The 15,177-nt window shown below is 44.4% G+C and overlaps 1 protein-coding gene across 3 annotated transcripts; it reads left to right on the top strand.

Moving 5' to 3' along the window:
- Positions 1-1,804: 1,804 nt before the first annotated feature.
- Positions 1,805-14,031, top strand: CD300LG (CD300 molecule like family member g). Of its 3 annotated transcripts, XM_044005078.1 has the most exons (8): positions 1,806-2,033; positions 2,639-2,971; positions 6,023-6,124; positions 6,695-7,027; positions 10,080-10,181; positions 12,057-12,300; positions 12,727-12,833; positions 13,608-14,031. In XM_044005078.1, the coding sequence occupies exons 1-8, from the start codon at positions 1,994-1,996 to the stop codon at positions 13,673-13,675; spliced, it is 1,329 nt and encodes a 442-aa protein (XP_043861013.1). In that variant the 5' UTR covers positions 1,806-1,993; the 3' UTR covers positions 13,676-14,031. The 3 variants fall into 3 exon arrangements, with proteins under 3 accessions (XP_043861015.1, XP_043861013.1, XP_043861014.1); XM_044005080.1 differs by lacking the exon at positions 6,023-6,124 and having other exon boundaries at positions 1,805-2,033; XM_044005079.1 differs by lacking the exon at positions 10,080-10,181.
- The last annotated feature ends 1,146 nt before the right edge of the window (positions 14,032-15,177 follow it).

The raw sequence follows: 15,177 nt of genomic DNA, 5'->3' as shown, positions 1-15,177 counted from the left end.
AACCCAGTCCACCCCTGGACTGCTTCTCATATTGGAAGTACCTTCTGCCTCTGCAGGCACTCTCTCCGCGCGCCCCCCCCCCATCTCTCTCTGTCTCTTAAGGGCTGATTCCTCCCAGGAGTTCTATTTTAAGGAGGAGGCTCAGCCATCCATATCTTCATTAGTCTCCAGGTTGTATTCTCGACTCTCCTAGACTTTATCTCCAATGCCCCCACACAAGTACCTTTATCTCCCCATATATCCAGCTTCCTTTTAGGTGCCATTTTCCTCCATTAGAATGTAAGATAGGGGCAGCTAGGTGGCACAGTGGATAAAGCACTGGCCCTGGATTCAGGAAGACCTGAGTTCAAATCCAGCCTCAGACACTTGACACTTACTAGTTGTGTAACCTTGGGCAAGTCACTTAACCCTCATTGCCCTGCCTCTAAAAAAAAATCTCACACACACCACATAAATATCTATTTTTAAAAAAAAAAAGAATGTAAGATCCTTTCAGGACAGGTAGGTGGTACAGTGGATAAAGCACCTGCCCTGAATTCAGGAAGACCTGAGTTCAAATCTGTCCTCAAATACTTGACACCTACTAGCTGTGTGACCCTAGGCAAGTCACTTAACTCTCATTGCCCCACAAAAAAAAGCTCCTTGAGGGTAGAATCTGTCTTTTACTCCTGTATTTGTTATTACTATGGTTCATGGCACATTTGTTGTTGTTCAGTTGTTCAGTCATGTCCTACTCTATGTGTCCCCATTTGGGGTTTTCTTGGCAAAGGTACCAGAGTGGTTTTGCCATTTCCTTCTTCAGTGAACCACTATTTTATAGATGAGGAACCAAGGCAAAAAAGTGTAAAGTGACTTGCCCAGGGTCACACAGCTAGTGAGTATCTGAAGCCATATTTGAACTCAGATCTTCCTGACTCTAAGCCCAGTGCTCTATCCACTGCACCACCTAGCTGCCCCACATGGCATATAGTAAGCATTTAATACATTTTTGTTAACTTGCCTTCACTTGAGACAGCCCACCCAAAGACAAAGAGATGGGAAATGGAACACCATGTATAAGGAGCAATTGATAGGCCAGTTTGCCCAAGACAGGAGAAAAGGAGAAGAGAGTAAGGATTTATGCTGAGAAATTTGGAGGAATAGAAGAAGTTAAAGGGTTTCTTGTTTCAGGTCGTCATTCTCAGGGAATAGGAACAGGTCCGGGCCTGTGGGGACAGTGAGAGACAGTGGAGACAAGGGAGGGAGAAGAAAGGATCAAAGAGATGGAAAAAGTTGGAAATCTCTATGAGAAATTATATAGGAAGGTGGTTTACATTTTTCCTTGATAAAATCCCCCCTTACCCCCCCCCCCCCGCAAATTCCACATTTCCCCTCCCCACCACCACCACCACAATTTCAAACCAGCCCAAAGACAGAGGCTACTTAATGGCTTCATCTCAACCTTCTGCTGCCACCCAGTGGTCATTTTCAGATAGTTCTCCAGCAAGGTCCTTGGACTTGAATGGAGATGAGGTTCTGCTGGAGCTGGTCAGAAGTCAGAGTTAGTTGCAGACTATGTGGTGACTATTCAAGGTTAGCAAACACAGAAGGAAAAGCGCTGGTATTTTCTGAGCTGCAGGGCTGGGAGGGGGCAAGAGGGAAGTGAAGAGGGGAATTCCTGGTTTCTCTGAGTGCTTAGGACTGGGGAGGAAGGTAGGTAGACACAGTTGCAGGAAAGAAACGAAGAATCAGCTGACAGAAACCCCTCCCAACCAGATGGACAAGCACACACCCCCTCTACTTCCCTCTTCACTCTTATTTAGGGTATCTGGAGGAAATGATGCTTCTGTGGGAAATACCTAAAAGCAGAGACTGACTGCTGAGATCTCACTTTCCTGCTAACATTTTGAGAATCAGCAGGAGGCCTACATAGATTCAACGAACCCTTCTCTACAGTCCAAGGACAAAGAATCATCCTGCCCCATCCCCCCTGAGTTAAGCCCCAGAAGAGACAATGAGGCTTCTGCTTCTCTGGGGTTGGATCATCATTCCAGGTGAGAAGAGAATGGATTTGACTAGAAAGCCCCCAGGGTGGTAGGAGGGATGGGGATTTCACTGTAGGTCTGCAAGACAGCCCAGCTCCTTCAGAGTGAATGACTTTAGGCATTGTGCTGCCCTTCCCCAGAACCAGGCTTTCAGATCCACTCCGATCAGCTCACCTGCAGCCTCCCTCTCCCACTCCATCCCATCCAACCCGACTGCTCCCAAGCCAACAGCGTCCCTTCTCCCTTTTCCATCTCAAGATGCCAAGAGAGTATTGGTTCTAATGGCTTCCTTAAGAGAGATACTCGGTTCCTAGGGAACAGTCCCTGAGCTCAAGATCTTGGACTTGGACTTGGAAGTTGTAAGGCAACTCTTGCCTCTGTTTGATAGTGTGAGTTGCTTTCCTTGTCTGACGTCTTTTATTCTCCCATTTGTGACCATGGAGCTCATAATCCTGACTGTTTTCCAAGGGAAACTGGGGGGAATTTCTGATCTCAGAGTCTGTTGAAAGGAAGAATTAGAGGAATTCTGACAGGCAAGACTCCATTCCTTCTTCCCTGCAGGAACTAAGCTTGTGTGGCTCCAGCGATTGACAACTTTACACACTTGATTTCAGGTTATGAAGCCATGGTGGGTCCAGAGGAAGTCAGGGGACCAGAAGGAAGCTCTCTGTCCGTGCAGTGCTCTTATGAGGATAAGCATAAAGAAAGGAGAAAATACTGGTGCAAAGACAAACAAATAGTTTTTGGCCTCTGTTCCACTGTCATCAGCACTGAGGCAGGGAGAGAAATGACAGAAGGCAATTTGTCTATCAAGGACAATCCCCAGGATCGAACATTCACTGTGATCATGAGGAACATCACTCTGAATGATGCTGGGAAATATCAGTGCGGGATTTCCTTACTTGGACCTGATGAGGTTTTCAAAGTGACTGTGGTTGTTTTTCCAGGTAATCTTCTCTCTTTCCAAACTGAGAGGGCTGAGACTAAGGGGGGCTGGGAATGGGAAGGGTGCTATGGGGATGATCAAGGAAAAGGAACAACATATTCTGAGAGTCGATATTGGAAAGTGATGGATTTGGCACGGTTTTGAACCTTTGCTCACCAAGGTGACCTTGGGAAAGTCACTTCCCCCTCTGTGGACCTCAGTTTCCTCACCTGTAAAAGGTGGCCACGATCTTTTAATACTATTGTGTAGAGAGCTGTCATAGGTTGGAAGCAAAAGGGGTGATCCCTAATGAATGCCCCCACCTCAGTCAGTCATTCATAAGTATTTCTAAGCCTGGGATGATTTCTGAGTCATCTTCACCTCCCAACCACCACCACATTGGCCATTCACTCCGTCTAGGACTGCTGCCTACTGGGATCTTAAGGGCCCATTGGTAGCTACTGGAAGATGCTCTTTAGCTTCTGTCTGCTCCACAGGAAGTCCCCAGAGGCAAAGCCCTCTCTGCTCCCCTCAGGACACCATGGACTCACTACTCCTTGCAGTTCTCAGCTGATACTCAGTTTCCCCACCCCACCTCAGTGTCATGAGGTTCTTTTGGTTGGAACTGAGGACCCTAAAGAGCTTAAGTATTTGGGGCACTGAGAGGATTGGGAGGGGGGTCTTACTTAGCACAAGACTCACTGAGAGTTTGGGGGATGGAGGCACTAATAGCCTTGGGTGCTTGAAGCTAGGGTCACTGAAGGATGCAGAGGAGGGAAGGGTTTGGGGGTGGGTCATAAATTAAATATTTTTTTTTAGTTTTAAGCAATCTTAGGGCTCGCCTCAATTCTTTCTAAGGTGCCTTCTCTGAGATCTCAAGAGGCTATTAGTGGTATGGTTTTACATAATTGCACAGGTATAACCTATATCTGATTGCTTACTGCCTCAGGGAAGGGAAAAGGAGGGAGGGAAGGAGCAATAGAATTTGGAACTCAAAACTTTAAATAAAAATGTTTATTATTATTTCAAAAGAGAGGTTATTAAATGACTCATCTAAAGCCACATAGCTATAATTTGCCTTTACTGGGAAGGGAATAAGTCTTTATTCCCCTGCTGCCTAGCACTGTGCAAAGCACTTCATGAATACTTAATATTTAATATTTACACTTTAATATTATCTCACTTGAGCCTCACAACAACCTGTTTTACAGTTGAGGAAACTGAGGCAGACAGAGGTTAAGTGACTTGCCCAGGGTCTCACAGCTAGGGAATATCTGAAGCCAAATTCAGACTCAGGTCTTCCTGACTCTAGACCCAGCACTCTAGCTGCCAGGTGCCTCCTCATTGACTTTATTGGAGAAGGAGCTGGGGTCATAGACAGGCTTAGAGCTGGAGCTGTGGAGGACAGTAGGTTGGGCTAACCAGGTGTTGGGAGAAATCAGCCTTCCTCTCTGTGTAGGACAAAATATACCTGGATTTACCATAAGTGTCACATGTTAGGTTGATTAGAAAGAAAATGGTCAACTGAGAATCCCAAGCCTAGTCAGTTTTGTTTGGGATGGGGATGACATTGTAACTGAAGAGGAGATGAGAGGACAGTGAGATGCTATCCTGTATAGGCAATAAGGATCCCCTGAAGCTTATTGAGCAAGGGAACGACATGATCTAATGGATACCAAAGGAAGATTATACAGACAGCTGTGGGGAGGATGGATTGTAGGGGGTAGGACAGACTGGATCCTCTGTGACCAGCAAGTTAATATAGTGATGGAGAGGCAAGTGTGGAATAAGCAGCAGAATAAGCAAGCTGAGTGACCCTAGGCAAGTTGACTCATCTATAAATGGAGATAGTAACGTTTGCACAGACCCATTTCCTCTTGTACAATGATTAGTCGGGTTAGCCTGATGATCTCTAAGGTCTCTTCTTGGATCTAAATCTATGATTCTCTGATCCTCTCTAATGTTTAGCATTCTAGAAATGAGTTTATAGTATTCACATAAGAACATAAATGAGGTACTTTCTAATGGAATAAAGGGAAAGGAAATGGGTTGTTTTTACACATTTATTTTGTTTGGGGGGGGGTTCCCTCTATGATTATATCCTCCACATTGAATTCACATATACTTTATTTTTTCCCTGTTTTTTCTTTGTATAGTATTTTATTTTCCCCGATTACATGTAAAAAACCCAATTTTAACATCCATTTTTAAAAATTTGAGTTCCAAATTCTCTCCCTGCCTCCCTCCCCCCCCACCCACCACTTTGAGAAGGAAAGCAATTTGATATAGGTTATACATGTGCAGTCATGAAAAACATTTCCATATTGCTCATTGCATGTGTATTTTGGAAGAAAAATCAAGGGTTTGGTGACTGATTTGGATGTGGAGAATGAAGAAGCAAGAGATCAAAAATGATTCAAGGGGGGCAGCTAGGTGGCGCAGTGGATAGTGCACCTGCCCTGGAGTCAGGAGGACCTGAGTTCAAATCTAGCCTCAGACACTTAACAATTACTAGCTGTGTGACCCTGGGCAAGTTACTTAATCCCAATTGCCTCAGCACAAAACAAAACAAACCAAAAAACCAAAATGATTAAAAGTTTTAAGCCTGGGTAACAGAGGGAAATGATGGTTCCAGGGATAGAAATGGGACACTGGCAGAGATGAAGCACAGTGTTGTAGTGGAGAAAATTGGACTTAAACACTGAAAATCTGGGTTGGAAACCTCCTCTTCCACTTAACTGCCTGTGTGACCTAGGATAAAGCACTTAACCTCTATGGGCCTCAGTCTACCCTTCTATAAAATGAAAGGGCTAAGTCTCTTAGAGCTCTATATTTATGAACCTGTGACCTGATATTTGAAGATTATCAGCTTCATTGCTAGGATTCCCTAGAGCTGGTTTTACTCCCTTCCAGGGAGCACAAGAGATTAATTGCCCTCATCTGAGTGATGGAGGGGCTGGGACTTCCTCATATTAGAAGGTCTCATTTGGAGTCCTGAGCTCTCCAGGTCCCTTGTGACATTCAGTGCTTATTAGCCCAAGACAGGATTCTGCTCTGTCCTTTCTCTTTATAGGGCTCAGGAGTTCTGTCTCCCCAAACCCCTCCCTTCAGCCTCTCTCTACAAGGAGTGTCCAGCAGAAGGCAAAAGTTTGGAAAACTCAGTCTCCAGAATTGAGTGAGTGGTTGTTTTGGGGGGATTTAGGAGGGAGGAAGGGGCCGGGGGAGAACTGTCTTCTATGCTAGACAAGTGTTGTGTCAGGAAGGCAGTGGATTGTTCCCTTGTGTTCCTGCAGATAGATAGAGGTGAGGTCAGGGTAAGCGAAAAGGGGTGTTGCCTGTTATTAGCCACCATCTCCTTCCATCTCTGTCTGACCCTGATCAGTCTGCCCATGGACATATAATCAAAGTATATTAAGCAGGGAGATGGATAGTGATGTGCTGGACTTGGTTTGGACTAGCTCTCAAGATCTTGGACTTGGACTTGGAAGTTGTAAGGCAACTCTTGCCTCTGTTTGATAGTGTGAGTTGCTTTCCTTGTCTGACGTCTTTTATTCTCCCATTTGTGACCATGGAGCTCATAATCCTGACTGTTTTCCAAGGGAAACTGGGGGGAATTTCTGATCTCAGAGTCTGTTGAAAGGAAGAATTAGAGGAATTCTGACAGGCAAGACTCCATTCCTTCTTCCCTGCAGGAACTGAGCTTGTGTAGCTCCAGCGATTAACAACTTTACACACTTGATTTCAGGTTATGAAGCCATGGTGGGTCCAGAGGAAGTCAGGGGACCAGAGGGAAGCTCTCTGTCCGTGCAGTGCTCTTATGAGGATAAGCATAAAGAAAGGAGAAAATACTGGTGCAAAGACAAACAAATAGTTTTTGGCCTCTGTTCCACTGTCATCAGCACTGAGGCAGGGAGAGAAATGACAGAAGGCAATTTGTCTATCAAGGACAATCCCCAGGATCGAACATTCACTGTGATCATGAGGAACATCACTCTGAATGATGCTGGGAAATATCAGTGCGGGATTTCCTTACTTGGACCTGATGAGGTTTTCAAAGTGACTGTGGTTGTTTTTCCAGGTAATCTTCTCTCTTTCCAAACTGAGAGGGCTGAGACTAAGGGGGGCTGGGAATGGGAAGGGTGCTATGGGGATGATCAAGGAAAAGGAACAACATATTCTGAGAGTCGATATTGGAAAGTGATGGATTTGGCACGGTTTTGAACCTTTGCTCACCAAGGTGACCTTGGGAAAGTCACTTCCCCCTCTGTGGACCTCAGTTTCCTCACCTGTAAAAGGTGGCCACGATCTTTTAATACTATTGTGTAGAGAGCTGTCATAGGTTGGAAGCAAAAGGGGTGATCCCTAATGAATGCCCCCACCTCAGTCAGTCATTCATAAGTATTTCTAAGCCTGGGATGATTTCTGAGTCATCTTCACCTCCCAACCACCACCACATTGGCCATTCACTCCGTCTAGGACTGCTGCCTACTGGGATCTTAAGGGCCCATTGGTAGCTACTGGAAGATGCTCTTTAGCTTCTGTCTGCTCCACAGGAAGTCCCCAGAGGCAAAGCCCTCTCTGCTCCCCTCAGGACACCATGGACTCACTACTCCTTGCAGTTCTCAGCTGATACTCAGTTTCCCCACCCCACCTCAGTGTCATGAGGTTCTTTTGGTTGGAACTGAGGACCCTAAAGAGCTTAAGTATTTGGGGCACTGAGAGGATTGGGAGGGGGGTCTTACTTAGCACAAGACTCACTGAGAATTTGGGGGATGGAGGCACTAATAGCCTTGGGTGCTTGAAGCTAGGGTCACTGAAGGATGCAGAGGAGGGAAGGGTTTGGGGGTGGGTCATAAATTAAATATTTTTTTTTAGTTTTAAGCAATCTTAGGGCTCGCCTCAATTCTTTCTAAGGTGCCTTCTCTGAGATCTCAAGAGGCTATTAGTGGTATGGTTTTACATAATTGCACAGGTATAACCTATATCTGATTGCTTACTGCCTCAGGGAAGGGAAAAGGAGGGAGGGAAGGAGCAATAGAATTTGGAACTCAAAACTTTAAATAAAAATGTTTATTATTATTTCAAAAGAGAGGTTATTAAATGACTCATCTAAAGCCACATAGCTATAATTTGCCTTTACTGGGAAGGGAATAAGTCTTTATTCCCCTGCTGCCTAGCACTGTGCAAAGCACTTCATGAATACTTAATATTTAATATTTACACTTTAATATTATCTCACTTGAGCCTCACAACAACCTGTTTTACAGTTGAGGAAACTGAGGCAGACAGAGGTTAAGTGACTTGCCAGGGTCTCACAGCTAGGGAATATCTGAAGCCAAATTCAGACTCAGGTCTTCCTGACTCTAGACCCAGCACTCTAGCTGCCAGGTGCCTCCTCATTGACTTTATTGGAGAAGGAGCTGGGGTCATAGACAGGCTTAGAGCTGGAGCTGTGGAGGACAGTAGGTTGGGCTAACCAGGTGTTGGGAGAAATCAGCCTTCCTCTCTGTGTAGGACAAAATATACCTGGATTTACCATAAGTGTCACATGTTAGGTTGATTAGAAAGAAAATGGTCAACTGAGAATCCCAAGCCTAGTCAGTTTTGTTTGGGATGGGGATGACATTGTAACTGAAGAGGAGATGAGAGGACAGTGAGATGCTATCCTGTATAGGCAATAAGGATCCCCTGAAGCTTATTGAGCAAGGGAACGACATGATCTAATGGATACCAAAGGAAGATTATACAGACAGCTGTGGGGAGGATGGATTGTAGGGGGTAGGACAGACTGGATCCTCTGTGACCAGCAAGTTAATATAGTGATGGAGAGGCAAGTGTGGAATAAGCAGCAGAATAAGCAAGCTGAGTGACCCTAGGCAAGTTGACTCATCTATAAATGGAGATAGTAACGTTTGCACAGACCCATTTCCTCTTGTACAATGATTAGTCGGGTTAGCCTGATGATCTCTAAGGTCTCTTCTTGGATCTAAATCTATGATTCTCTGATCCTCTCTAATGTTTAGCATTCTAGAAATGAGTTTATAGTATTCACATAAGAACATAAATGAGGGTACTTTCTAATGGAATAAAGGGAAAGGAAATGGGTGTTTTTACACATTTATTTTGTTTTGGGGGGGGGTTCCCTCTATGATTATATCCTCCACATTGAATTCACATATACTTTATTTTTTCCCTGTTTTTTCTTTGTATAGTATTTTATTTTCCCCGATTACATGTAAAAAACCCAATTTTAACATCCATTTTTAAAAATTTGAGTTCCAAATTCTCTCCCTGCCTCCCTCCCCCCACCCACCACTTTGAGAAGGAAAGCAATTTGATATAGGTTATACATGTGCAGTCATGAAAAACATTTCCATATTGCTCATTGCATGTGTATTTTGGAAGAAAAATCAAGGGTTTGGTGACTGATTTGGATGTGGAGAATGAAGAAGCAAGAGATCAAAAATGATTCAAGGGGGGGCAGCTAGGTGGCGCAGTGGATAGTGCACCTGCCCTGGAGTCAGGAGGACCTGAGTTCAAATCTAGCCTCAGACACTTAACAATTACTAGCTGTGTGACCCTGGGCAAGTTACTTAACCCCAATTGCCTCAGCACAAAACAAAACAAACCAAAAAAAACCAAAATGATTAAAAGTTTTAAGCCTGGGTAACAGAGGGAAATGATGGTTCCAGGGATAGAAATGGGACACTGGCAGAGATGAAGCACAGTGTTGTAGTGGAGAAAATTGGACTTAAACACTGAAAATCTGGGTTGGAAACCTCCTCTTCCACTTAACTGCCTGTGTGACCTAGGACAAAGCACTTAACCTCTATGGGCCTCAGTCTACCCTTCTATAAAATGAAAGGGCTAAGTCTCTTAGAGCTCTATATTTATGAACCTGTGACCTGATATTTGAAGATTATCAGCTTCATTGCTAGGATTCCCTAGAGCTGGTTTTACTCCCTTCCAGGGAGCACAAGAGATTAATTGCCCTCATCTGAGTGATGGAGGGGCTGGGACTTCCTCATATTAGAAGGTCTCATTTGGAGTCCTGAGCTCTCCAGGTCCCTTGTGACATTCAGTGCTTATTAGCCCAAGACAGGATTCTGCTCTGTCCTTTCTCTTTATAGGGCTCAGGAGTTCTGTCTCCCCAAACCCCTCCCTTCAGCCTCTCTCTACAAGGAGTGTCCAGCAGAAGGCAAAAGTTTGGAAAACTCAGTCTCCAGAGTTGAGTGAGTGGTTGTTTTGGGGGGATTTAGGAGGGAGGAAGGGGCCGGGGGAGAACTGCCTTCTATGCTAGACAAGTGTTGTGTCAGGAAGGCAGTGGATTGTTCCCTTGTGTTCCTGCAGATAGATAGAGGTGAGGTCAGGGTAAGCGAAAAGGGGTGTTGCCTGTTATTAGCCACCATCTCCTTCCATCTCTGTCTGACCCTGATCAGTCTGCCCATGGACATATAATCAAAGTATATTAAGCAGGGAGATGGATAGTGATGTGCTGGGCCTGGCTTGTACTAGCTCTCAAGATCCAATTGTTCATTTTCAGTGTGAGCATTTACACCTCAAAAACAGAGAAAAATACAAATCAAAGGATGATTTACTGTTTTGTTCATTTATAGACTTGGGACAGTGATGAGAAAAGAGTTAATACTGCCGGGGCAGCTAGGTGACGCAGTGGTTAGAGCACCAGCCCTGGATTCAGGAGGACCTGAGTTCAAATCTGGCCTCAGACACTTAACACTTACCAGCTGTGTGACTCTGGGCAAGTTACTTAACCCCAATTGCCTTACCAAAAAAAAAAAAAACAGTTAATACTGCAAATTAAACTTAAAAGTGTGTCTTATATGCAATTTTCAGAAAGCCTGTTGTCAAACATTTACCAGCATACCGCTAGGAATGAGTGAACAATGCAAGGGGGCAGGGGCAGGATATAAAGGAAAGGAAAAAAGTCACGATAAAATTGCAAACTGATCCAGGCATTCTGTAGGGCAGTTTGGAGCTATGGCCAAGGGACTGTGGAGTCGTGCATGCTCTTTGGCCTAGCAATACCACTACTAGGTTGGTAACCCAAAAGAGATTTTTTTTTAAAGCTGAATTTGAAATTGGAGTGATGCCCATCAATTGGGGAATTGCTGAACAAATTGTGGGATGAGATTAGGTTGGAACACTATTGTGCTGTAGGTAATGATGAGCAGATTGCTATCAGAAGGACTTATGAAAAAGGCAGTCCAGCTATAGAGAAAGAACTGATGGTATCTGAATACAGATTGAAGTATAATTTTTTTTTTGCTAGTTCCTCTTTCTAAAGTTTTTTTGTCTATTTTCTTTCGCAACCTGACTAAGTGGAGATGCTTTGCATGACTGCACATGTATAACTTATACTGAATTGCTTGAGTTCTTAGGGAGGGTAGGAAGGGAAGGAGAAAATTTGGAACACAAAAGTTTTGAAAGATCAATGTAAAAATTTGTTTTTTCATGTAACTGGGGAAAATTCTAAATGAATAAATTTATTATAAAAAAGAAAAAAGAAAAGAGTCACAGGGCCTGAGTTCAAATCCTGACTCTTCTGGTTACTCTCTGTTACTTTGGGCAAGTCACTTTCCTCTTTACATATCAATTTCCTCCTCTGTGATATATTGGGGGTTGAACCACCTGACCTCTAAGGTCCCTTCTATCTCTAAATCTATGATTGTAGGAACCTATAATTTGTTTCTAGGACAGGAGATAGAGCTCAGTTGTACAGTTCATATTATTCCCAATCAGTGAAGAGATTGGGTATAAGAATCAGGCATGGGGAGAGGACAGGTTGGACTCTGGGAGTAGATATCCTATGTAGATGTGCAGTGTGCATTGATCTACCATTTTTGGAAGAATGGAAGATAAGAATGATGGGTAGCCTCATATTGTGGAACATAATCATGGGTGATATGGGTAGAGGAACTCAAGTGCTTCTGTACAGATGTAGCCAGATGTTCTTGAAATGTGGACCACTCAAAATGGGTTGGATTTAGACTTCTTTGAACCAATCTGTACCATGTCCTGATTGAAACAGTGCAGAGAAGGTGATGATGGAAAGGAGTGAGGTTAAAATAGTCCCTTTTCATTTGTAGCATCTTCTAGTTACCATCCAAGAGTAAATACCCCCACCCAGGAAAAGATAAAGCCAACAACATTCACAAATCTGGTGACCAGGGCAACAATCTTTCAAAGGGGACAAAAGACAAGAGGGTCCAAGAGCCAAGAGGAGCCAAGAGACAAGAGGGGCCAAGAGAACTTCCAGACAAGAACCCAACAAGATGTGGCCCAGCCAGTCACTTCCCACCATAGTCTCAGGGAGATAAACCCAAGGTCCAGGTGAGTTCCAGAGCAGAGGTCTCTCCCCTGAGGACCACACAGTTCTGTCTACCTCTGAATCTGATGGTGAAGGTCAGAAAAAGATTCTCCCTCTCCCATCTCCCATCTCTCTCTCTCCCCCTCCTATGTCCCTTTCCCTCTTCCATCTCCATTTGCCATCTCCCCCTCTCATCTCCTTCCTGTCTTCCATGTCCTCCTCCTCCTCCTAGCTCTCATCTCCCCATTTCTTTCCACTTCCCTCTCCCTCTTTTGTCTTCCTCTCCTATGTTGCTCTCTGTTCATCTCTCTCTCCATCTCCTATCTCTCATCTCCTTCCACCTCCTTCTTCATCTTCCTCCTCTCTATTTCCTGTCATTCATCTTCTATCTTCCTCTCCCTCTCCTACTTCCCTCTCCCTCTCCCATTTTCCTCTCTTTCTGTTCCCAGGCCTTCCATCCCATTGATCCGAATTCTGGCTCCATGCATAATCCTTCTGTTGCTATTGGTGGTGGCTACAGCAACCCTCCTGATCCTGTTATCGAGAAGAAAAAAAGGTAAGCAGCAGGTCCTTGAACTAGACCTCCAGCATCCCCTCTGGCTCTGATGTTCTATAGTTCTAAGGGTTCATTTGGCCAAGGGTTAGAAAAATTATCACTCTGGTAAGATATTTGTTGGGGGAGGCAGAGAGGGAAAGGGATGGAGGCAAGACTCCCCTGGTGGCCATCATCCAGACATCTTCAGATGCCAAGGTGTGTGGTTCCTGTAATCTCTACTTAGCTGCAATTAAACTAAAAGAATACATATTGTATGTCTGCTTTGCAAGAGGTCCTCTGCTAAGCAGAGTTCTATACAATAAGATGCCTGAGCAAGGCTGTATGTAGTAGCCTCAAGCTTGAGAATCCTGCTAAAGGACCTATCTTGGCAGCCAGACGTGGGCAGTGTTATACTGTTTTAGATGTTCTTGAATCTCTGGCATGTGTCTTGAGCTACAGGAGGCTGGGGCCATAAGTTTGATGGGATGGGATGGGATAGGACTGACAGGAAAGGAGTAAACAGCACCCCAGGTGAATCGGGCTGGTGTAACCCATTCCTGAGGGGCTGGACTGGACTGAACACTATCGTCTCTTAATGTCAGAGGAAGCTTTAACCCCCAAAATGTTGCCAGCTTGGAAATCAACAATAATCTTGTTTTTCAAAGTTCTTTTTTAAACTTTTCCCTTTGGAGGACTGCAGAAGGATGTGGGTGCTGGAGATTTCTTATCACTCCTCTCAGAGGTATCTTTAGGCTGCTCTTTGCCTGAGCCTTCTACTTCTGGAATCTCTTTCAGCTCAACTGAAAATGGGGGAGAATGGGCAGTTTCACTACTCAAACTCAGTAAAGGAATCACAAGACTGATGCCTGATCCAAGAGCGTTCTCACATTGAAGGGTTCCATGTGTGTCTCACACACATGACCCTAAAGTTAGATGCCTAGGTTCTGTCCTTGGCTCCATTGCTTCCTAACTCCAGGACCTGGACACTTGCTGCTGTCTTGGGCTTCATGAGTATCTCACGAAAAAGGCCAGCTTTGGAGTCAGTAGAGACCTGGACAGAGTTCCACCTCCACCTCTTACTAGCTGTGTGACCATGGATAAATCAATTAACCTCTCTGAGTTTTAGTTTCTTCATCTGTAAAACAGGCACCATTATACCTAGAGTACCTACCTCACAGGGTTGTTGTGAGGCTCAATGATACTGTGTATATAAAATGCCTTATAGACCTTAATTGTTGACTGTGATCATTGGTCCTTAATTCCTTGACAAAAACAGTGATGCTAGTCTTTTCCTCTTCTTACCCACACGAAACACCAAGAGTAGGAGCTGGACATGGGAGGATTTGTGACTGGAAATACTGGCTGATTCCTTGATCAGTTAATCAATCTGATTTATTGAGTGTCTGCCATATGCTAGGAGGTGTGCTCGGCGATAGGGACATATAGATAAAGGATGAAAACAATTCCTACTGTCAAGGGACTTATATTTTAACATGGGACACATTCTAACAGACTTGGGCTCTAAGGGGAACAGAAGCCAGAGGAAAAGACAGAGATATCAAGAGCAAAGAACTCTGGTCCAGGGAAATGGAGAAAGCCCTAAGGAGTACATCAGGATATACAAGGTGACACTCCCTTCAGTAGGCTTAATTCTTTATTCCTTCTTCTCTCCCTCCACCCCATCTCCCTTTGCTACAGCTAAACCTGGGCTGGTGGGGCTGCCCTAGAGACCTGAGCAGAGACAGAGAAACCTGGAAGAAGAGATCGATTACAAGGGCAATTCTGACGTCTCCATTCCTGGAAGCAGATGCCCTTGTAGAACTCTACCTTCCCCTGGTTGAAGGTTACTCCAACAAAAAGTGAGAGGTGACTTAATGTAGTGAAAATATCTCTGGAGTTAGAGTCTATCAATTAGTTAATAAACATTTGGTCAGGCAATGCGCTAAATACTGGAGATAGAGAGAAAGGAAAAAAGTCAGTCCCTGCTCTCAAAGAAGTACCAATCTAATGGGGATCAGTCAACAAGGATTTATTAAATGCCTATTTCATGGCAGGCATCAGAAGATTTATAGTTAGAATTCTGGCTTTGTTTCTCCACTCACTGTGTGACTTTGGGCAAGTCACTTCCTCTGTCCTGACCTCAGATTCGGCTATTGTATAAAGTTATAGAGTAGGACCAGCTGTTCTCTATGGTGCCTTCAAGCCATGGATCCAAGATCTTAAGATAGGGTCAATGTATCCACTTCAGGAGAACAGATGTTCTCACGTTTCCCTACATTCCCAGCCCCCCTTCCTTTGGTTGTTTACAATGTTACCTCACACCTCATTTCCAAGGAGGTAGGGACAAGACTGACTTTGTCTTCTT

This window comes from Dromiciops gliroides, chromosome 4 (assembly GCF_019393635.1).
Source record: "Dromiciops gliroides isolate mDroGli1 chromosome 4, mDroGli1.pri, whole genome shotgun sequence".
Taxonomy (NCBI): Eukaryota; Metazoa; Chordata; class Mammalia; order Microbiotheria; family Microbiotheriidae; genus Dromiciops; species Dromiciops gliroides.
This window is presented reverse-complemented; position numbering and strand designations above follow the sequence as displayed.